The sequence below is a fragment of the Dicentrarchus labrax genome, unplaced genomic scaffold (genome assembly GCF_905237075.1).
Source record: "Dicentrarchus labrax unplaced genomic scaffold, dlabrax2021, whole genome shotgun sequence".
Taxonomy (NCBI): domain Eukaryota; kingdom Metazoa; phylum Chordata; class Actinopteri; family Moronidae; genus Dicentrarchus; species Dicentrarchus labrax.
In genome coordinates, this window is record NW_026136702.1 from 14167515 (window position 1) to 14192881 (window position 25367).

Below are 25367 nucleotides of genomic sequence, written 5' to 3' on the forward strand. Positions count from 1 at the left end.
GCTTCAGTAATGGGGTTTATAACAGTAAATCAATACAGAAAATAACATAAAAGTGCATTTGTACATGTCACAGATTTTTAACCCGATTGTTGCTTTTGTTGCTCTTGAACTCCATCCAGTTTTTTTTTTTTGGAACATTTTCCAAATTAGGTTAAGTTTTCATGAGGTGAGGTAGGTGCACTACTTTCTCCACACAGCGACTGCAGATTTGCGTTTTAAGCGCTGTGCCCATTCATCATAACGGCTCGTTAAACCGAGTCAATAAAAGCATTCGGAGGTTGAAATGTAGATAAGATTGGTCTCCGCCGGTGACTCGTGCGCCGCTCCGCACGCGCACCTCCCCTCTCTCCTCTGCACTCCGGGGTTGAGCGCGGGGGGGGAGCTCACTCAGATGGAGACTCCGGAAAGTCTCGCATTTCCGCGACAGAATCCCACCAACATGAACACGGTCCATGCTGAGGATACATCACCATTTCTTCCACTTAACGTTTCTTACAGACACCTGTCGGGTCGTTTCAACCGCCTGGATTGGTGGTCATCATGGCTCGTGAGCGACCGCACAAGAGGCGCGTGGATTAAACCGACCCAACTCCAGTGTGAGTAGCTTTGTTTATCAATTACATAAAAAGATGGAGGTTTTTGTTACATTTCTGGTCTACGTATAGATTATTTCTTATATGAACGATGAATTTGCACAATTATTTAAAAGTTCATTTTCCTGATATGAAAAATGTTGCGTGTTTTGTCATAAATTCGCTCTCTTATTAGTTCATTAACGTCAAAGGAAACGTTGTGGTGATTTGACAGCAGAGCGGTATATCTATTTATGAGTAAACATCCTGTATATGCAGCAACAGCCAATGGTAGCCTAAACTTAACTGCAACACCGCACGTAAATTGTCAAAACGATGATGTATAAAGTCCCCCAAAGCGATACTATGTGTTTGAGACTTTGTAATTCTTAAAACTAACATCCTCCTGGTTGGATTTTCTCCCTCAGTGAACAGCTGCAGAATATCTCAGTGTCATGTCTCTGGGGGTAGACTCAGACATTCAACCACAAACAGGACTGTGTTATGGGGCAAAGATAAACTGCTGTAAACATTTGTACACATGCTCCCAACATCTTGTGCTTATCTTGTAATTATTATTCTGTTTGTTGTAACGTAAGAAACTGGAACGTTCTCTGCCTACATCTGAGTATTTGACAGATTAATAATAACTAATTCCTTCCATTATGCCTAAACGTTTTCTCTCATGAGTCCCAGTAAACAAGCCAAGGAGTGACTTGTGTATTATTTTTCCAGCTCATTGCCAGTGGTTTGGTTTGAAGTCTGGGGCCAGAACTGTTGATGTGTGAGATGTTTGTGCACTCACTGTTTCTGTTTGACATTTAGTTCAATTTCCTCTCCTGCTTTCCCCCTTCTAGTCTATAAAGGGGGCTGCAGCTCCTGGGTGTGGAGGTCCTGACAGGTAGGCAGATGACCTTTGGACAAACCCGCCTCTGTGGACTCAAAATCACTAAAGTTGTATTTTATTGTTAATTGGAGGGTGAAAGAGTGGGAGTCGGGGCGTGAAAGGAGGAGGACATATATATATATATATATATATGTGGAGTGTCAGTTTGTAGCACCTCTCCACACCCCATAACTCTGCACACACCCAAGCCAAACCTTACTCCGGCTGCTGCACCCAGTCCTGCAGTCTGTCTGGTTGACTGGGCAGGAAGGTTTTAGGTTGCCCCCCGAGTTTGTGGAACAAATGTCTGGAGCTGCTGAGATGTCAAAGCCATGCTTCTTTTGGCAAGGGCTGATGTTAGAAGGCTTAGGTAATGCTAAAAGTATGAGAGGGGAGAGGGCGAGTGAGAGAGTTGTACCATATCAGATTGTTTAGACTGGACTCTGGGGGTCCACCACAAATGGAAGAAAAGGATTCTGTAACAGAGCACATTAGGAATGTGGGTGGATTGCATGATACTTAAGTGTTTTGGCAACAGCTCAGTGTTTCTATTTCAAGAGTTGGTAGTTTTTAACTTGTGATGAACAATCCTCAGCAATGCACGATTGGCTCTGCATTATTTCTAAGATGAAAACTGTTTTAGAGAGGATTCAATGTAGTCAGACTTTTATCTGCATCTGTCACTCCCTTGTTGTTCTGCTCGAGCTGTCCTACTGTTGAATGGGGATTTTCTTTATTTTTTCTTTTTCATCTGATAACGTGTTTTTTCACATTATCACATTTTCTACAGTTTCCTTCGCTGCAGTTGATTTTAAAATGTAATTTTTGTCATTTAAGATTGAGCTGTTTGGCTGAGTTTTAATAAACTTTATGTATGAGGTGTGTAAAAATTGCTTAATTAAATGTATCCATTCGGATGCACTTAATGAACATATGTATATATTACATAATATGTTAATTTACACTGTAGTGTGAGTACTCAGTGAGTGTGAGTCATATGGCTTTAGAAACCGAGTTTATTCTGAAATGACCACAAATTTAACACACTTAAAACCCAACATTTTAACATTACTAGTTAAACACTAAACACAAACTTTGCTCAGATAAGATTTTACCTTAAATCAAAATAGTAAAGGTTTAAGAAATGTCTTCAAATAAAGCTAAACTGTCTTTAATTAGCCACCAACCAAGACAAATATTTTCCCCATAAGTATAAAAGTATTACAGTGTGGGCTCAAAGTGAAACAGAAGTCATGAGTGATTCATACGATATCATTTTTATGTTCATGACACATAATAATTACAGTCCAATTATAAAGGTTTAGAAATTAGAATTATTTGTATGAACTTTTTTGTTTTTTGACTCCTTGTCAAATGTCATATTGAGCGTGTGAACAGCTTTTGGCTCACATTAGTCAATAAAGAAATCCCGTAAGTGCGATCAAGCTGCTACATGTGGCAGTGTTTTGTGTGTGCAAACAGGATTAACAATAGTAGGTCCTCACAGGCAGTCAAAAACAGCAGCAGTTGAACAGCGCTGACAGGTTTTTCATCAGCATAATCTCCAGCCAAATTCACTCCTCGTTGCTATTCAAGAAGACACATGTGTCAGGTTTGTGGAGAACATCAAGCTGTGGTTGCTAACCAAAGGCCCAGCCAAGCTTCTGCCACTTTTGTGAATGACGTGATCAGGAAGAGGGTTTTAATGTGGTTCATCCTCTTTGAGCGACACTTAATAAGAACATGCTGTTTTGTTACCGTTTTAGACTGAAATCTACAAGCTCAATCAGGCTTTCAATTATATTCAAAACAGTTTTCTTTTATCGTATATTAAGAGCATTTGGTCCTGGCAGATTCAAGTCCACTGTGGTCATATTGATTAGTCTCATCATCTAATTTTGTAATCATAAGAAAATAACAAAATTAGATGATATATTTTTGTAATATTTAGAGTGATGTAATCTGAGTCTTTTGGTAAACAACATACTCACCAAATTAAATGCTGAGATCTGGGAAAACAGATGAAGCGAGAAACATGAGCGAGGAAAAAACATTACATTATGACCTAAACTGTCTGTTGTGAACATCCATCACAGTCCCCAAAAGCAGTGCTGGGCTGTGAGGTGGTTTCGGCTTAGTGGCTACAGATTAAATTTCAGGTCACATGACACCCACTGGCCAAGAACGACTGCACAAATAAAATAAATAAATTTATCATGAAGACACTCGTATTAACTAAGTATCATATAGCTGAATAATGTTTTTGTTTTAATATGAGCCTGCTACATAGTCTCGTTCAGGCATGCATACATCCATGATTAGTTAAGAGCTAAAATGTGATGGCAGGATAGTGAGTGAAGGTAAAATGATTGGTTCCGAAACACCACAATCATGGCTCCAAATTGGAACTGTTGGGAAGAGACATACGGCTCAGGAGTGCCCCTTTTCCACCAAATTAACTCTGGTTCTTGACTGAGGGGTTATTACCAGCACTCTCCCTTTCAAAACCATCTTTTTTCTTGCCATCTTAGGCTTTTCCATCTTACCTAAATGGCACTTTTGCTGTTGAGTTGAAACTGACAGTGAGGGCACCCAAAATGCTGGCAATATTCCCTCAGTGCACAGGAAAACACTTTGATGTCGTGTTACAGATCTCAGCAATCACTTTGATGAGCACATTAATCGATAGAAGCGATGATCACAACTCTACGCTGCCCACCCAGGCAGACCTCAGATCCACCTCTTGCCTTAAGAACAGCCCATTCCTTCTCCCTCACACTCATTAAACAGTAGGACGCGCGTTTCAGATGTTCTCTGCTTGTTATTAATGTCACCTTGGTTTTAAAGTGCTGCTAAAACTAACAACCTGTTGCTATTAGAAAAACATATGCATGCTTACACGCAAGCAGAGTTTAGCTGAGGACCACATCTGTGCCCCAGATGTCAAGGTGGACTGTGGTGACCTGTCTGATCAAGACAGACACCACTGTTAAACAGATGCTTAATATTTCTAGTGCCTCTCATAGCACATGTCTGTTTGTTTAGACTGTACTGTTGCTCCTATAGCCTGCTTGTTTAACAGATTAAGGAGTCAGATTCCTGTGAGGGCAAACATCATTCTCCAGTGACAGAAAATCAACCCGCTTATCATTTCTGTGGGAAGTAGAAAGGGGATGGGAGGACTAGTCCAGCATCATGAGACAGATGAAGCTCCTTTCCTGAGATATTTGTGCTCTTAGGAAGTTGTTAGATTTCCTGCCAAGATTTCATCCATAATCTGATTGTGAAAAGGGCCAGAGAAAGAAAAAAAAACCTGATACCTCCCAGCAGGGAGTGATTGGCTGTTTTCTGTCCTTCAAATTACTTTTACTTTTGATTTCTTTTTCATCCACATAGAGAAAGTTTGATTTTACAGCAGTTTGGTATCCCATCCGTCTTTGTTTGACTTCCCTATCAACAGGGAGGCTGTTTTATTTCCTTTTGTGGCATTGGTTATTCTTGTGCCTCCCATTTCCCAGTGCTGGGATTCGGCCAAGTCCCAGTCACAGAGTGTACTGTACAGGGTCAGAATGTGTTTACACAGTTATAAACATGAAGACATGATTAAAACATGTTTCAGGAGAGGCGAGAGTATGTGTGTGTACCAAGTTCTGCCTCTCGGAACTGACGGTTTCCCGCTCTTTAGCTGATTTTGTGGTCACAGTGGATAATCTTTCTTTTATAATGTTGATGCTTAACAGAGCTGTACATATACATACAGCATTCAGCATTTTGTCTCTGGAAGACCTCTGCAGAGATGCTCATTTTCATTTGCTATTTAGTTGGTATCTTGGTATCTGCAGCACAGAATGGGTTGAGGCTGATTGGCATCACTTTTAAATTAGAGGGTGCAAGACAGGGAGGCAGTGTGTTAGGGGCCTTTAACACCTCAAAGAGATGCATAGGAGCCCATCTGAAATCTGAAATGTCATAGAAAATGCTATCAAGTTTTAATATACTGTCACCTTGTCTTTTATCTGAGGGAGGTTAGACTAGAAGGGACAAGGCACAGGCCTGTAGTTTGACAGTAGTAACTGTTAATATTTATCAGCAGCACTAAAGGTTGAACTCCAAATTAGACACAGGAATCTGTACAGCTGGGGCTAATTAAAAATAATGAGCTTCATGGTTTGTCTATGTAACAGCCTGAAGCTACTGATATGATGGACCTTTATCACAGCTGAACATATTGTTATTACAAATCAGTTCCCAATGTATTTCACTATAGCCTGTGAGGTTTAATAAGGACGTATCATCTCAAAAGTGAACTAATTTTTCTTATTTGCAGTTCTTGAAGGTGGCCTATTCTACAAATTACATTTACGTGTGCTAAAGACATGATAATTAAAGCCACTATGTGTAGAATTTGAAAACGTCCATCATTGGCGCCCCCTAGTGCCAGTATCAAAAACGACACTGTGGGGGGTCACGTGATGCATTTGGACTGAGAGGATCGCTTTCGCCGACCTCCCGCTTCCTCAGCTGATAAATGTAATTTTTGACTGACTAAACCTCAATTATTTTGGTTACATTTGCTGGGAAACATACCCGGCACTAAAGGGAATACTAATCCACGAGAGGCACCGCGTAGAACTCGTCCCGAAGCAAAAAAGCCGCTTGCGGCTAACACAGAGGCTAGCATGGATGATGGCGACAGCATGTCGTTTGAGGAAAACATGGCTAACACAGTTTCCAAAACTGTTACTGAAAAGATTGGTGCTCTCATGGAGCAGAAGTTTACCAAATACACTCTATTCTGGACAAGCTAAGCAGCCACATCGAGGACAACAATAAGCGAATAACTGAGACTGAGAACCGCATATCTGATGGCGAGGACCGCACAACCACTCTGGAAAACAAGCTAGCCGAACATGAACAACGAGTGAAGATCTTAACCCACTGGGCCGAGGACAGCGACAACAGGAGCCGCAGAGATAACATACGAATTATTGGCCTTAAGAAAGGTGCAGAGGGGAACCAGGCCATCAGGTTTTTTGGGACCTGGCTTCCAGACACCCTGGGACTGGAGACCAAGCGAGGCTCGATTAAAATTGACCGGGCTCACAGAGCGCTTAGGCCCGCCGAAGAAAAATTATAATCGACCTGTTATCATCAAGTTGCACAATTTTAGCGACAAACAACAGATCCTCGCTGCTGTCCGAGAGAAAGGCGAGATCACCTATCAGGGCGACAAGATTTACATCCGCCAGGACCTATCAGCCCAGGTAAGGGAAGCCCGGCGTCAGTTCAACAGGGTATGTGAACGCCTCATCCAGAGAGGACTACGGTTCCAGAAGCACTACCCGGCCAGCTTATACTTCGTCTTCAACGGGGAGCAATGCTCCTTCAAAAGCCCACGGGAAGCGGAGAATTTTCTGAGCAAGAACGGTTAATTCCGAGCCCGGAATAAGGATTACGTGAAGTGTTTTTACACAAATTACACAGCAGACACAGAAACTGAACTTTTGCCATATGGAAGATGAGGAATAGATAACTGCAGTCAGTGTGTGACATGGGGACAGCACCCTAGGAGATGGGTACCAGACGATTATTTTTTATAATGTAACTGGTCTGATACCTCGACCACTTGTATGGACCGCTCGGTGTATGGACCTCATCCCTCACAGTTTTACTTTCAGAGCTACAAGTGACAACTGGTACAGGTATCTGTTGTTAATTGTAAACGCTTACATTTTTCGATTTAACCCTTATATTGTTTTTATTTAGAAATCCTGGATTTACACAGTATATTGATATTTTGGCTCTGATCGAGACCTGCTACAGCTATTGCGATTCTTGCTCTCTTTTTTAATTTATTTACTTGCCTATTTTTTCTGTTATGGACACATATGCTCAGGTAATATGCCCATGTTGTTTCTCAGTGATTATCTAGAGGCTATGGTTTAATCACATTAGTTGTTCGGCTGGGGAGCAGGAGGGTTGCGGAGAACAATCATCGGCAGTGGGATACAAGTGGACATTCCTGCGGCTGGTGTGGTTTTTTCTCTCACAGGTGGGAGGATACCTCTCTGCCTCACCTGCCTTAAGACTCTTAACACCTTTGTAAGGATGTTCTCTTGTTTGGGGGTGGGGTGGGGAGGGGTTTCTACAGACAGCCGTACTTATTGTGTTATTTTGATTCTTACAATGTAGGTTTAGCTCCAGTCCTTTACTGATTACCAGGTCAGATACTGCCTTTTTTCTTAATGTTTCATGTATAGAATACTTCCAACTATGGTAAGGGCTTAATCTTCCTTGAGTGACCTTAAGGTTGTTTCACTTAATGTGAAGAGTATTAACCATGTCATGAAACTCCAGAAAATCTTGTCCCCTCACTTGCTTGGAGGGTGCTACACCCCATTGATAAAGACTACACATTCTTCTCAATTCCCCACCAGGTCTTTTCCAGAATAGACTACTTCTTGTCTTCGAGAACAGTTTTGCGCAGAATACTGAACCGTACAATTGATACCAAGTTTCTTTCTGACCACTCCCCTATCAGCGCTATCTCTCCTCCTTATCGGGATCCAGCCTGCGGGCACTGGAGGCTTGACCCTACTCTACTAAGTGACCATTCTTTTATACGTATACTACATCTGAGTGGCAGCAGTTCATCTCTATAAATAAAACCCCACATATTAGTCCTTCTACATTGTGGGAGGCTGGCAAAGCATATATACGTGGGGCTATTATGTCTTATAGGACGGCACGGAGGAAAGATGCCCTTAAAAGACAGTTGGATTTAGAGAAGGCAATAGATAACCTGGAAGCTCAGTTTAAGAAATCTTACAGCAGCTCTCTGGCGAAACAGCTGAATGCCTTGCCCGTGGTAAAACTGAGCCCAATGTGATCCCTTCTCTCATTGACAGAAATGGAGTGAGGCGCCTCAAATAATCTGATATAAATGAAGTAATGAAACTGTTTTAAAAATACCTCTATAGCTCTGAATGCACATCTTCTTCTAAGACTAGAACAACATTTCTTAATAAGATAAAATTACCGTCTCTCTCAGACGCACAGAAAGCAGATTTATGCAAGCCAATCAGTAAAGAAGTCGTCTTACAAGCCATGCACACTCTTAAGGGAGGTAAAGCTCCAGGACTGGACGGTTTTGGCCCTGAATTTTACAAAACATTCAGTCAGGAAATAATTGGTCCCCTTACAGACATGTATTTAGACTCCTTTAATAGGGGTTGCCTCCCCCCTACATTGGGCATCGCTAATGTCTTGGTTATTCTGAAGGGATAAGCCTTCTGACATGTGGTTCCTATAGACTGATCAGTTTAATTTCTGTAGACAGCTAACTGCTGTCAAAACCCCTGGCCAGATGCCTGGAGTCATTACTCCCCACACTTATGAATCCATATCAGACGGGCTTTGTTCATGGACGCTATTCAACCAGCAATGTGAGAAGACTCTTGAATATTATACAATTTACCTCACAATGCAAGCAGAAGGCGCTAGTCGTCTCTCTGCATGCAGAAAAGGCCTTCGATAGGGTTGAGTGGGGCTATCTGTTTGATGTTCTGGGGAGATTTGGTTTAGGGGGGGACTTCCTTAAATGGATCCAAACCATATATCACTCGCCTACAGCTGTTGTCATAACTAACGAGCGACGTTCTGAACCCTTCCCAATAGCAAGAGGTATCCGCCAGGGGTGCCCTCTCAGTCCGCTCCTCTTTGCCTTAGCATTAGAACCATTAGCCGAAACTATTCGACTACATACCGACATAAAGGGAATAACAATAGGACATAAGGAACACAAAATTGCCTTGTACGCGGATGATATCCTTGTGTTTTTGTCCGCCCCTCAGCTATCAATTTCTGCAATTATGGATATTTTCAATAAGTTCAGTAACATATCTGGCTACAAAATAATTTTTTGTAAATCTGAAGCTATGCCACTGGGAGCCCTGAATACTACAGAGGCTCCGGAGAACTTCCCTTTCAGATGGTCGAGATCTGGCTTTACTTATTTGGGGATAAAAGTGTCCTCAGACTTGAGGGATCTGCAAAAATTTAATTTGGCCCCAATCTGTACTTCAGTCAAGAGAGACCTGGAGCGATGGCAGAACCTACCCCTTTCCTTGTTTGGTCAAATCAGTCTCATTAAGATGAATGTGCTCCCTCGACTCTTATATCCTTTGCAAATGCTCCCCTTATATCTATCAAACAAAATCAAACTAGACTTAGAGAAGGCATTTTCCAAATTTATTTGGCAAGGCAAAAAACCTAGGCAGAGGCTTAAGATACTACAATTACCTACAGACATGGGTGGTCTTTCTATGCCTAATATATTGTATTATAACTGGGCCTGTCATGCACAACACTTCTGGCTTTGGTTACATTCTTATGTTAGGAGAGGGACCTGTATTGATTCCTGGGCTTGCCACCCTTACTCCCTATGGAGCTTAATCACATGTGAAGCAAAGAAGATAAATCCAGAAGTAAAAGGCAATCTTATCATTTACAACAGTATCAGGATATGGCATGATATATCTAAATACCTGGGAAGGAAAACTGTGAAGTCTTTACTGTCTCCCATAACTCAAAATCCTGATTTTCCTGCAGGTGTCAACTCACCCACGTTCCTCTCTTGGAGGGACAAGGGAATTCATGTAATTGGTGATTTATTGAGAGATAATACCTTACTGTCTTTTCAGCAGTTACAGGAGACTTTCAATATTCCCAAGCACCATTTTTGGGGGTATTTACAGATTAGGTTTGTGTCTTCACAGACCACCTCTTTCTCTACTATCATCTCTTACAGTGATGCTGAGAGATTTCTTCTAGAGCGCAAAAACACATAATTTACATAATTTTACTCACTTCTTGGTTCTTCCGTCTCATACATTTACCAGATATTTCTCATAGATGGGAAAAAGACTTGAACAATGAATATATTGAGGATGATTGGCAGCCTTATCAGATCCACAGAGAGAAACTCAATACAAGATACTTCACAGGCTGCATATTACTCCTGTTATTTTAAACAAAATTGACCACTCCATTTCTCCTCTGTGTAACAAGTGCAACTTAGAAAGGGGGACGTATTTCCATTACTTTTGGGAATGTAAACTGATTTCCAGATTTTGGAAACTTATTTCAAAAGAAGTCAGTGGGGTATTTAAAATAAAAATTAAGAAAGACCCTGGGGTTTTCCTCCTAGGTCTTCCCTCAAGGGACTTGCATCTCACTGTATCACATTATAAGCTCTTTGAAAACTCCTTCTAGTTGCTCGAAATTGTATACTGAAAAAATGGATCAAAACTTTTCCACCTAGTGTCACCCTTTGGTACGGGGAGGTCTTTAATATCCTCCCTCATGAAAGGTTACAAGCTGTTGTAAAGGGTAAGGATGAGTTTTTTTAAACATTTGGACGCCGTTCCTAGATCATATACCTGCAGATCTAAAAAATCTGCTATTGAGGGGCAGACAGTTTTCTGAATGGAATAAGACCTCCCCTTGCAAGGGACACAGATAGGCTGCCGATGACTGGTTAGCCTCAACTAATGATTACATACTGCGGACTGGAAACAAACTAGAACTGTACTTTTTCATCATATGTCATTATTATTATTATTGTCTTGGTCATTATGACTATTTTCACCTTTTTTTTTCTAACTCTGTATAGCATGTGCGTCTAATGGGTCAGGGTGGGGGGTCTTGTTTCTGTGTTTTGTATTATCTGTGCTTAAAAACAATAAAATGCGTTTAAAAAACAAAACAAAACAAAACAAAAAAAAAACGACAGTGGCAAAACACCAGACATAGCCTCAACCAGTGTGGTTGACATCCGTGGTTCAGAGAGAAATATCTCAACAACTACTGAATGGGTTTACTGGGAAATTTGCTACAGACATGCCTGATCCCCAGAGGATGAATTGTCATAAATATGATTGCCTGACCTTTCACCTGTTACCTTCTGGTCAACATTTCCATTTTTAAAATAGCCTACCAAAATAAAACAAATGATAACTCCCACTTCAGCTGCAGTTCGTGTTTAGCACTAATTAGCAAATGTTAGCATGCAGACAAACACATTTCCTCCCCCCCTACAAGTAATTTCCCCACGGGATTATTAAAGTATGTCTGATTCTGATTCTGATTAACATGGCAAAATTTACATAATTAAAAAATTCAAGCATTGTTATTGTGAGCATGTAAACATGCCGGCGTTAGCATTTAGCTCTGTGCCTAAGTACAGCCTCTTCAGAATAATTGCATCCGAATAATATGAAACAAGCCAAAAGTGTATTATTGTGTGTTGTGTTGGGTTGACCTTTATAATGGTATGGAAAATTTATTTATTCATCCAATCTTTCATTCATCATGTCTTACATGAATTTGAGTGAATGAATAATCATTAGTAACTTCCACAAATGTAAAGAAGAGGTTTTACATAAACAAAATATTTTAGCTGCACTTGATAAACCCATTAACCTGTGACCAAAGCTTGTACTTTATCCAGTAGGTTTGATGACATCTGTATGATAAATAATGTTAAAAAGATTGGATAAAGACAGGACAAAGATTAAGAAGTTAGCGTTAATTTGAAGATGACTGAAGAGGCTGGGTTTTCAAAACACTGATTACAACACAGGGTATAATTTCCAATTGGATTTAGTTGGTTGTGTTGGAAAAAACAAATAACAGTCATGATCTGACAGTATGTGCCAACAGGAGAGGAGTTTATAAGCTTATTAATTATCTAGAAAAGAGACCTGTGTGTATAATTGAAATATAAGAAATAGCAGCTCTTCTTGACCTCAAGTGTTAGAAATAAAACGCTTTGGGTTAATAAATTCAAATGATTTCAGCCACCCAGCCTGAATAGATTCAACAAATTTCATGGCCGTCAGCACATTATTTCATAGGATATTTTGTGCCAAGTTGATATTCTGACCTGAGGATGGGGAAAGAGGAATACTCACTGTCCAAAATGGAAAAAAAGTTCATCCTGTGGGAGCATCGCTGTGCTCTCTAAATTCCATGGCAATCTGCCCATTTAAGTTTGAAATTTATTTTCTACAAGTGGGAAATTTTGGTCAGAGTCGCCCTAATGGAAAGGTCAGTGGCTCAGCAAACCGATTAGGATTAATTGTCTGGGGAGCGTCAGTATCCGAGCTATCAAAACATCCAGCTAGCAGTTGTTTAGATATGGGGTGTGATGTGGGATTTGAAATCATCGTAGAGGTGACAAGAAGTGTGTGTGTATATGAGAATATTTGTGTGGGTTTTTAGCCATGCTTGCGGTGAAGCTCTATGGATGTCACTGTCTCTCGGTCGTTCCACTGTCGTTCCAAACTGATATATCTCATCAACTTTATAATGGATTGTCAAGCAGTTTTGTGGAGACAGTCATGGTGTCTAGAGGATGAAGCTTTTGAACTTAACTTGAACTTTGTGAAATATCTCAACAACGATTGCATGGATTACCGTGTAATTTGGTACACACATTCATGTCTTCCTCTGAATAATTGGTAATGATGTTGGTGATATTCTGGCTACTAATTCAAGTTAAAAAAAATTATTTCTCCAATACATGTACTTTAGTTTATTTAGTTTCAGTGCCAGAAAACTAAAGACATTCCCATCAGCATCAGCTAGACTTTGTGTTTAGTGCTAATTAGTATATGTTAGCATGCTAACCTACTAAACTTTGATGTGAACATGGTAAACATTATAATTGCTTAGCATTAGCATGTTAGCATTGCCATGTGTTAGCATATTAGGATCATGATGTTAGTATTAGCTCGAAGCACCACTTTTCATTGCTCACTCTTATTTGCACAATGAACTAGTACACAATCTGCACAAACCCAAATAAAGGTTAAACAGATTAGACACTGGTTTCTTATGAGAATAGTTATTACGTTAACAGAAATACAGGGAATACCATCTCTTATCTTTATCATTTCACAAAACCACTTGATTGATGTTTGAACTGCACTTCCAAAATTCCACTTATTTCTGCAAATTCGAGACTTCACTTCAAAAAAACACAATAAAAAAAAATCTTGTAGGTGGTACTGTGTTGTCGTTGTATAGCCTTGAGTCTGCAAGATTTCAGAGAATCTGACAGATTCACAACCTACAACCCAACACATTGCACCATCATGAGTAATATCCCGTTCTGGCTTTGATACCAAATCCGTCTTGACATTTTGTGCTTTGGACAACAAAGGCATCAAATGCAATGATGAATGCAGGTTTTTATTTTGAGTCAGCAAGATTTTGATGATGGGGTTTCACCTCAGTCAATCCTACCTGCTGTTTGCTTTCCGCCCCAGATCGATTTACAGACCAGAGAGGTCTAAAGGCTGTCTTTCCTGTTCTTTCTCACACAGTTTTTCTCATCTCTGCGGCTTCATTTCCCCACTCCATGCTTTACCCTTGACTCTCACTGACCTCTTTATGCTCTGTCACATTTCCAAATCTCTCTCTTCTCTCACACTTTGAATTTTTGCTTGAACTAGACATTAATCTTTAATGAGAATAATAGATTAATAGTTACAGAGAACAAAGAGGATAACAATTACCTGGATTTGTAGAATTAAAGATAGACAGAGGCATGAAGAAAATGAGATTCAGAGAACCATATCATTTATGGATATCATACTTTTCAAAACACAGCTAGAAAGGGCTTTACACATCATTAACAAGCATAAAAACAGCATTAAAATATGGAAATGTAGGACATATAAAGGTAAGGCAGGAATCTGGATTAGTATGGTTTAAACTATTAACTACTGTGGATGTGAGAGTTTGTATTTAGCCCACCTCCATCTATGGATATTTCATTAAGGCCCATATCACCCCTAGAAGGATTAAAAATAAGTTATTTGCGTAACCCCTGCGTCAACCCGCACAGGCCTGCAGATATTGCCATGCATTCCTCAAAGTCTGCAATTGCTCAGAGCTCTCCCATTATGAAATCTGCAAGTGTGTGGGGGCTTACTTGTGGACTTTTCAGGCCCTCTGTGCACACATTCAGCAAGTCTGCACTGATGCAGACACAATTAAAAGTATTGTTGCAACATTAAAACGATGAAGGAAAGGCTGTAAGCATAAAAAACGACAAATGGAAGAAGCTGGGGAGAACAAATTTACATGTGCATAGGTCACAAGCAAGCTGTGTGGTAGTTGAGTATCCTACTCCAGAGATGCAGAAGACACAATTCAACTGCTTGTACAGGCTGAGTAGAAATCCTCATGATGAATAAACTGAAGAGTAGAGGAAATCTAATTTAGCAACAAAATAAAAATGTTGTCCCCTCCTCATTGTACTATTGCACTCATGCAATTACACTTTGATGATGTCAAAAAAGCCTGACTTAGGGGGTGAACATTTGAGTTTTCTCTCTTCTATCCCAGAGCCACTCTCTCTCAACACAACCAATCACTTCTGAAAACCTCCTCAGGCTTGTATATAGTTTGCAGCATTGTCAAATAATTTATGATTTTGCTATCAGTAACAGCTACAGTAGGCTAAAAGATAGACTTGCCCCACAGTTATGATGGCAACCTGCCAATCACATCTGTGGATGGCTGCACTATCCGTGCAAAGCGTAAATGGTTGTGAGCTAGTTGGAGTTTATAATTTACTGACAGTGATCAAATATTATTGCTGGAACTGGTTGAATTACTTCCATGGACTGAGGTGGAGACGCCCTTCATTTTACTCTGAATTTGCACCCTCAGTGGCGTGAACATGTAGATTCACATCATGTTTTTGTGGCAGAGCTTTAACAGGCCCATGTTGTGTTAGAGAATGCTGTACTTCGCTAGAACTGGGGCAGGATTTCATTCCCTGGTCCAGTGGGATTGTTAAATTTAACAAACTGCAACAAAAGAAAAAGAAAGAGGCTGAGGAAGTGTCAGAGAGGTGTTTTACACTAAGGTGTCTGGAATTTATTAGCACTGGACTCTTGAAATAATAATGCCTACTTTCTTATTATTCATGTGGAGGGAAAGAAAAACAAAATGTCTGCACTTGCCACACAGTGTATCCACCTGTATCAATACCTAACTGGGTTCTCTCTTTGAAAAACCATGATCTTGAAAATTATATTTCCAGGTTAAAAAAATAGAGCTCTCAGCGGGCTTCTAGCTCACAGAGAATAATCGTGTGTTTTTAGTTTTGAATTACAGAGTAACTATTATTCTGACCTTGAAAGTATCTTAGTGGAGCTTGTCTTTGCATGTGCTATACAGCCCTCATCCTAAAGCAAGGCTCTTCATCTCAGCAGACCACACACACTCTGCAGCTGACCTCGAACATTTTAGAGGTTACTTGTGCTATAGAAGGGAGTATTTGACATTAACATACTGATGCCCCAGAGAGGCTCCCTCAAATACCCTAATATTAGAAATGCTCACACTAACTTTTTTTTGGAATTATGGAAGATGACTGAAATACTTCAAAGGAAACTACGCTGCTGCACTTTTGGTGAAAAGAAAACTGAAGTCATATATAAAAGCTACGTGCTGTGTTTTAACAACTGTTTCTGATTTACAGAAGGCCCTGCTGAAGACCGGGGAGCATGTAAGAAATGAAGACAAACGATAACCTGAAGATTAAAAACAATGATGAATGGACACATCAGTACACACAACCTCCTGTAGGTGAATCTTTGCAAGAATAATTTCTGGGCTCCTTTTTCTACATGCCTACTCTGCTTTTATGTCAGCATGCCACTATCAGACTGCAAATATGGGAGAAACACCCAAACGGACCACAGTTACATCCTCCCCAGCTTTCCCATGGCTGAGAACTATGGGAAAACGCCTGTCAGGACGTTTTTTGATTTCAAGCACACAAACTTGCCTGACAAGCTGGATGTCAAGTGGGTTCCCTTGTTGACACTGACAAACCTGCGGAGCATCTCAAAAGTCAAAGTGGTTAGCTTCCTGATGGGCTTGACACTGATGTTCCTCATCATGGCCTCCTACATCCTGACGTGGGACAAGAAAGGACTTTTGTTCACCCCTTCACCTGATCAGTTCAGACCTGTGGTCATCCTGACCAACACAACAGCAGCTGAAGCTCCCTCTGAAAAGAATTTAATAGACATGAAACTGCTGGTGAAGATCATCAGCTCCAAGCTGGAATACAAACCGAGGAAGCTGCCTGATAAAAAGGATGTCATTGAGACGGACACCCATGTAAGTCTGTTGACAAACAATGACAAAAAAATATGCTAGCAAATGACAATTCAGTCCACACACGAAAATCTTAATAAGTGACCACTATGATTGCTTCATTTATTGTTGACAAAAGTGAATTGTAGGAGACTGACATTTAACATACACCTTATAATCATCACTGCAGTAAATGCCTGTTTGGTGAAGCTCATAATGACCAGTGTTTGTTGAGACTGATAGAGGTGTTGATTCAACATAGTGTTTTCAAAACCAAAGTTTCTAGGGCTGTTAAGTAAATATCAGGTTACATGTCTCACTAAGTGTTTCCAAGGGCCTACTGACTGCTATTTGCTAATGTACTGTCATTCTACTGTGTTTGGTGTATGTTCTCATCTTACTTTTCCACCTTACCCTACATCATTTTGCGGTGTTTGTGGCTAAAGCATCATCAACTCTTAACAGCTAAAATCACATTTTACAGCGGTAGTGAGTTGAATAGCAATTATTGGCATGTGTCAGACATATGAATATCTAACTCTATAATTCAACTAACAGTACAAAATGACCAAATACTGACGGTGACGCTGCGTCAGTTGCAAAGCTGCAAAACCATGTCATATGGCCCTAAATTATGGATGTTCTTTTTATAACCACTGGCATACAAGGTAAATTACATAGATTCAAGGTGAAAATAGTTGCTGTTCTCTGTGAAAGACCTTTCAGATACTACAGGAGTACACTGTGGAACATAATATCTTCTACACATGATTTTCCAAAGGGGCTACACTGTATTTTACAGTATTTCTGTTATTTTGTCCACCCTATTCATTTCCTAATGTCATTTTGTTCCTCTGTGCAGTTGTTCTCTGTAATTCCTCACCATTTCCTGCCCGGCATTAAGAGCCCTTGCTGGTATGAGGAGTCCTACCCTGAACTCAGCACTGATCTGTACAGGAGGAACCTCTTTACTCTGCGCTCAAAGAGCTTCAAGACTGTGTGCGACCGCCTGAGGACCAACTTTCAACAGCACTTACACCACAAGGACGGCAAACTGTTTCGTCTACGCTGCTTGCCGTTCTTCTACATCATCGGCCAACCAAAGTGTGGCACAACTGACTTGTTCCACAGGCTGCTGCTGCATCCAGAGATCAAGTTCAACACGATGAAGGAGCCACACTGGTGGACCAGGAAACGCTTTGGTGAGTCATAAACTGATCACCCTAACCCTAACCCTTGACTAGGGCTCCTCAAAGGTTAAATAAATATGAATTAATTAGTAGTATTGTATATAGTAAACAAAAAAACAAGTATCATTGTATGACTACAGTCAGTGCAAGGTCCTCAGATTAAGCATTTCTTCCTGTCTGCCATTTAAACTTGTCTTCTAGGCTTTGCAAATGTGAAATCACCTAATTCAGTTCATCATTTAAACTTCATGTCACTGATTTTATTTGTACGTCCATATTTGGTTCAGATTTTGTCCTGTTAGGATGCTTCTAAATTTCAATTTAGCAATGTATAAATGTTGAGAAAAACTGCTAGTCTGCAAGCTACAAAACTAACTGATTATAACTGAAGACCTTCTGCTGCTGCTTCATAATAAAATGCTCCATTTATTCTCTTCACTGAAGAGTTTTTACTGTGAGTTGCTTGCAGGAAGTGCTGTATTTTATTTTAACAGCATAAAGTGCAAAAAGAGAAGAACTATGTGTCTGTTGTCTGCCTGTTTGTCTCAAATTCTTTGTATGTGCAGACTTGACCAAAATACTGAGAAGTGTATAAAAGCCTTATTTTGGCGTACCTTGGGTTGCAGGTTATATCCGTTTCAAAGATGGCTTCCAGGAAAGTTTCCCTGTGGAAGATTACCTGGATCTGTTTGACTTAGCAGCCCACAACATCCAAGAAGAAATCAGTGGAAATTCATCTGGAGTCCACAGCGCACTCCAGCTTATAACAGGTGAACACATGTGAAAGTGTTTGTGTGCGTGGGTGGGTATGATTTGGTATTCTTAGCGTCCATTATGCATCAGATGGAAGAATCTCCTGCGTTTATAGTTTTCATTTAGTGTTTTCGGAGGAGCTTGAACTGCGAAACAACTGGATCTGGACCGTGATTGAAATTACAGGTTACTCAGCATTACTTTTGCTTCTCTTTCCTTTATTCATGGAATTTGCTCATTTTTAGTGGGTTTTCCACAAGTGGCTCTGACCTCAGGAGCCCTACAGTGGCACTCGAATCATTCTAGATATTCTGTGGTCTAGGAGAGCAGCATGGTGTAAACAAAACCTCGAACGCCCCTGGGTGCTGTCACAACCACCTTTATTCACTCTCCATGCTATGAACAGAAATTATTGTGACTCAAACTTTGCTCTCCTGGACCTGAAAGACAGTGGAGAACATCCCCCAGTAAACAAGAAATCAAAGTAATTACTTTTTTGGAGTGAAGTAGTGTTGATCTTTTGAAGGGAATCCTTAATATTAACTTGGTTTTGTAGGTTTTTTTCTATGAAATGTGCCAGTAAGATTCTGCTTTATTTGGAATTTGCATGGTTACTGATAATAAAAGACACAAATCATTTTTAAAATCTAAAAAGCTGCAACTGCATTGTCACAGATCTGTTCAGGGAAGGTTATGAAGGCATAATGTTCCAAGATAATGATGCATATTTTGGCCTAAAATTCAGCTACATTATTATGCCTGAGCCTCACTGCATTTAAAATGAACTATTGTTACCCAAGGTGATGCTAAGACTGTCAATGTCTTGACAGGTGAAGCCAGTGCATCCACAATGTGGGACAACCAAGCCTGGAGCTATCTTCACGGAGACATGGAGGAGACAGAGCCCCCGTTCCTGGCCCAGGACTTCATCCACACAGTCCAGCCCGGTGCCAAAATCATCATCATGCTTAGAGATCCAGTAGAGAGGTATTGTAGAGAAATCCATCTGCCCGTGTACGTAGATACAGATGTGATTTTCTGTGGAGGAACAGTTTGCTTTGGATCACTTCTGAGGGCTTTTCCTGTAATTTGTCATTGTTGCAGAACATTGTTTTAAATCATAACTTCTTTTGTAAATCCAGAAAAATGTCCCTTCATAGTTCCAACTGGCTTACACCTGACTGTTTCTATCTGTTCCCAGGCTTTATTCTGATTACCTGTACTTTAAGATGGCCAACAAGTCAGCAGAGGATTTTCATCAGAAGGTTGTAGAGTCTGTACAATTGTTTCAGTCCTGCCTGTCTGAAAGGTCACTTCGTTCCTGTGCCTACAACACCAGCCTCTCCAACACCATGCCGGTTAGCTGAAATGATGTACACACTTTTAACTGTCTGAATGTTAGATGACTTAAGAACAATCACAGCTTTTACAACTATATTTAATGCTACTTAATGACTAAACCTAATTCCTTTGGGAATTACTACCTGTCCTTCAGGTGGTTGTAAATGGATATTAATACACTGAAGTGTGTCTCGTTCTGTGCAGGGAAAAATATGACCAACTAGTTGCCCAGAGTCACTTCAGACCCTTCAGCATATATCCTATTAGCCAGCGCTCCCACAGGAGCATGCTGAGTTATGAGCTCTGTCGGTTGTCACCTCTAATCACAACACATGGGTGACAGCACTGTTATCCTGGGAGATTTACTACAATAAAAAGCAGCAATCAGCTCGACCTGAAACCACTGGAACAGAAACAGAATCCATCTAACAAAAAACATTCAGAAAAACATCACTGTATTCTTTCTGTTTATATGACTCTTCTTTTATGGATGAGAGGAAGATGAGTGCTTTCGAAGTCTGTTACAGCTTTAGCTCTGCTTGGAAATCACAGCATATTAGCTTAGTTTTAGTGGGTGCTGTTGTATGGTGGTGCCCCCCTGAGGACTCATTGTGTCTGTGCATCTGAACAAAGAAAAAAAAACCTGTCTCACTCTTTATTTATGTATCATCACCTGTGCACTACACTGAAAAGGCTCACAGCATTGTTTTTGTTGAACATGTAAATCTTTAAATATGGCTCAGAAACATTTACTTTCATTAGAATGATTTAATAAATAAGCTGAACACTGTAGCTTTTAGCAGGTACTCAACGGGAGTAAACATTTGTTGGAAACTGTTTGTGAGGATTTATGGTAGCAGGTGTATCTGTTGACTCATGTTCATCATAATGAAGGAACATGTCACCCAGTGCAACAGTGATGAGTTAGAGGGGTGCAAGCTATATCAGGCTCTGCATACACAGAAAATACTTGTTAGCACAATCAGTTCATTGTTGTTGTTTTTTTGCCTTTTCAGTGGATGTGTTGTCAAAAACAAAAACAGAATTTCACCAGCTTCATCATTTAAAGTTATTCTCACCATAGGATACTTTAAAGAAGTTCATGTTTAATTAACAGTTGAGATTTTAAGTTCACTTTTACAGTCTCAGCACAAAGGTCTTGTGATGTTGACTTTATTTGATTTTCCCCACAGGTGAGGCTAAATTTGGGGATGTACATCGTCTTCTTACTGGACTGGCTGACAGTTTTCCATAGGGAGCAGATTCTAGTTCTTCGACTAGAGGACTACGCAGCCAACCTTAAAGTGACAATCAAGAAAGTTTTCGACTTTTTGGGTGTAGGTACGTATCCAAAAAGCCACAGTAACATGCTCTTCAAATATCAAAGTATTTTTAATATCAGGGGGAAATAACTTATATCGTTTATTTATCTGGTTGTTTCTGCCTTGAGCCTTTAATTCTGTATTGATAAGTACTCTGACATCAAGCTCCCCAACCTCCCTGCAGGTCCTTTGTCAGAGCATGTGGAATCAGCACTGACCAAGCGGCCCATGTCTAACACCCGGCGAGCGGCAGACAGGAACCTGGGTCCCATGTTTCCAGCCACCAGAAACCTCCTCAGGAAATTTCACCAACCCCTCAACCGCAAACTGGCCAGTGTGTTGGACAAGAAGGCCTTCCTTTGGAGTAACACCTGAAGCATGGATGAAAAGTGGATGGATGTGAATGGACAAACTGAACAAGAAACTAAAGCAAGAAAGCCTATTGATGGAAAATAATTTACAGTGTGAGGACTTATCCACGTGTGTATAGTTGTATATGGTATTATATGAAGCTCTGAATAAGTGTATGGGTTTTGTTTGTGGTATTTATTTGCTTTTGAAAGAATGTGAGTGACTCGATCAAATCAAGATGATAATAATAATGAAATAAACAGATTTACAGTGTTGAAAAGCCATTTTATTTCTGTTAAAGCCCCACAAGATGTACTGTTACAGTCACCATACATTCATTAATTACCTATGGGTAAAGTTTTCATTTTAATTATTGCTCAAAAGGATGTGATGGATATCAGTGATGGGGGTGTGATTTGGCTATTATATGAACATCCCATGTCCCATTTTTATTGTCCATTTCCCCCCAAATATTAGACAGATACACAAAAAAGCCCAAGAGCAAGTCAGTCCTCACATGAAAGGGTTATGTACATATTATTATAATTACAGCACTGGTGAGTGCACAAAGTGAGTTTGGAAAAGGTCATGAGGGAATATTTCGAGAGATGTTTAAATACCAGCAGCGTTTTTACCTTTTAACCTCACTGACCCAGGGTCAGTCCCTGCAAACTCAGAATTATAACTGTTTAATCCCACAAAACTTGTGTTTAAATTCTTTAGTGGAGATCTCAAAGTAAGTAATTTATCAAGTAAACATTCAACTGGTTCTACTTCCTCAAATATATCATTGTAAATTGAATTGCTTTGGGTTTTCTTGCTCATACTAAACATGTAGTTTGAAGACATCACCTTGGATTCTGTGAGATTGTAATTTGGGCATTTTCCACTATTTTCTGGCATTTGAAAAGCTAGACAATTAATTAACTGATAAATTGGCAATCATTTTAATTGTACTATTGTCCCAGATTTCTAAATGTACCAAACTGTTCATGAATTCTGGGGAAATTGATGCACGTATACTGTATGTAGTATATTCCTATGTGATTGAATGGTGCAGTCATAAAAAAAAAACATGGAATCTCTGGTTTAAGTATTTCACTCAGTGTATCTTCAATGAATAGATGGAACAAAATAATACAAAATAGGGAAATAAAATTAAAAACTGGATGATAAGGAGTTAGAAACATACAAAAATGGCTATAGATTTTTCAAACATAGTGGTGGAGTGACGTCATTCATGTTCTGGGATTAATCACAAGAGGGCACTAAAACACAGCTCATGACTACAGTAACCTCACATCCAAACACTGCTCCTGTGATATGTCACAGTGTTATATTTAGGATACAATACAGGTGAATACACAAATGGTTGTTTAAGCCTCCCCATATAGAATTATAAATTATATTTTCTTTTCCCATGAGGATTTCATTGGCTCTGATTAAGGGCTGGGGTCACGTCATCAGCTATATCTCTAGGCTGCTCAATCATTGCAATTATAAACATAAAGGTTATGTATGTTACATTTAACAAACCAATTACAGTATCATAAAACCAAAAGGATGGAATTAGAAAGGGAGTTTAATAGTATAGCAGACAGGATAAGATGAGAATAATTTCCCTGATGACCACGATTCCACCTTCCAGGCACCAGGCTGAACCCCTCAATCAAATTTCTCCAGGTGATCATGATAATTATATATATTTATAATCAGTTCCAAATACACAAAAAACCACACAGACATTAAATATAAATAAGTGTCATAACCCAGCCTGAGGGCCATGGCGAAAATGGGAAACAGCTAGCAAACTGAAATGATTTATTGCAATAAACTAAGAAGTAGGTTTGGATGGGATGTAGTGTCAGGAATTGTGAAGAGCAAAAACAAAAGGAGGTTGCAGATAGAGGTGGGGAGGAGAAGTAGTCATTCTAAACACTGGGGCTTACGAATGTTGGAGTTCTGGGCCCAGGTGCTCCAAATCTGGTTGGCCCCTGTAATCAGGCCCTTAGTGCACCTTAAACAAAACATAGATAAATTCACATTTCAGCAGACTGGACAGGGGGCATCCCAATGGCTTATTTTATTTCAGCAGAAGAGTCAAGAGAGCTGTACTGTGACAAAGGCAGAGGAAATAAAACTATTTTAACGTCATCCTTTTGCCTGTGATCCCCAGCACTCTATTTTTCTGTCATGGAAAAACAACACTAAGTGTTACATAATGAACTGCTTCCACATTTCTTGTTTTAAGGACTAATTTGCTTTTATGTAAATAGAATTACTGTCTCATTATGTTGCACTAAGCATATGAAATACAATCAAAGCTTTGCTTGCTTAAACTGATACTTTACACGGATGAGTAGTTCATGTAAACACTTTTCTACAGTTGTGTCATTATTCACTGTCATTGGAGAAGATTACAACCCTTAACTGTGCCTGACTTGATGAGTTGATGGGTTTTCCTATTACATTTAACGCCATTCAGATAGCAAGTGACATTTTCCCTCTGTCATTGTCAACATGCACTTAGTGAGGAAAGAAAATCAAAGATTAGAGATTGAGGAGGGCCCTGTGATAGAGAATCACCTTGTTTAGCTCTTTGATTATGTGCATTTACAATGTGATTGGTCTCATAGATGACGCCAGAGCTGCAGGAGACGCAGGACTGAAGAGAGAAAGGTAGTCAGACTCGGCTGATTACCTTCTTCATGTGATATTGATGGTAATCCTCTCCAGGATTTTCAAAGGCGGGGAAAACCGATAAGGTGTATTTTGACATTCCTTCATTTTGTCAAGGACGGAAGGCATTGAATTGTGCACATAGTAGTGTCTGTGAATGTGTGTGTGTGTGTGTGTGTGTGTGTGTGTGTGTGTGTGTGTGTGGATATTTTAGCAGCTAGAATGTTGTGAGAGTCAACTGAGCACCCATCCCTTTTTCTTGCATCATTCCTCTTCACACCCTGTTTCACAGTTTCAGCTCATTCACACCTGGAAACTGATGAGAAAAACCAACATCATCATCATCTAGTGTCCACTGAGAAGCTTCACTACAGCAGTCTGATGTCCAGTGCCTTGCTCCAGGGCACATTGTGACGTTGGTCAGTCAGTGAGATATGCATTTCTCATTCACTTCCAAATGAAACATTGTTATTATGCACTGATAGCTGAGATTCAACAAATGTAGTGTCCAAAACAAAGTATTCATTTGCACAATAGAGCTGAAAAAGCTGATGTCCCAGAAAAATGTCTCCATCAACTCTAGAACTTCCTGATGCTCCCTTCTACAGTCAGTCATGATCGCTTGATGATATCACGATTACACACAAGTATATTGCTGGTTCTCATGTTATCATTAGTACTAGTACTAGAACGTAATACTAATAGTAGTATTACGTGTTTATTTCTAATATCTAACTGATATTTCTTTGTATGAGACAAATAGATGAGACTCTTTTGATGTGTCTGTTTTTGCCTTGCTGCAAGCCAAATTTCCCAACTTAACTGAACTGAACTGACTGGCTGTTTTAGGTTTGAGTATCGTGATTTTATTTTCAGTTGACAATCCATTAATACAGTGGTATTCACTGATATGATGTGTATTTCAGTTCTTTTTTATTTATTTATTTACTTATCTTCTCTCAACAGTGTGAATTTCCCTTTGGAGATGAATAATCTATCTATCTATCTATCTATCTATCTATCTATCTATCTATCTATCTATCTATCTATCTATCTATCTATCTATCTATCTATCTATCTATCTATCTAT

General features: G+C 39.8%; 1 protein-coding gene across 2 annotated transcripts; it reads left to right on the top strand.

The window, feature by feature from the left end:
- Positions 1 to 322: 322 nt before the first annotated feature.
- On the top strand, positions 323 to 21878 carry LOC127351106 (carbohydrate sulfotransferase 15). 2 transcript variants are annotated; one of them, XM_051378314.1, is made up of 9 exons: positions 323 to 596; positions 1430 to 1473; positions 16019 to 16665; positions 17504 to 17843; positions 18458 to 18601; positions 19415 to 19571; positions 19786 to 19942; positions 21119 to 21266; positions 21432 to 21878. In XM_051378314.1, exons 3-9 carry the CDS (start codon positions 16192 to 16194, stop codon positions 21620 to 21622), a joined length of 1611 nt encoding a protein of 536 aa, XP_051234274.1. In that variant the 5' UTR covers positions 323 to 596; positions 1430 to 1473; positions 16019 to 16191; the 3' UTR covers positions 21623 to 21878. The 2 variants fall into 2 exon arrangements, with proteins under 2 accessions (XP_051234274.1, XP_051234265.1); XM_051378305.1 differs by lacking the exon at positions 1430 to 1473.
- Positions 21879 to 25367: the final 3489 nt, after the last annotated feature.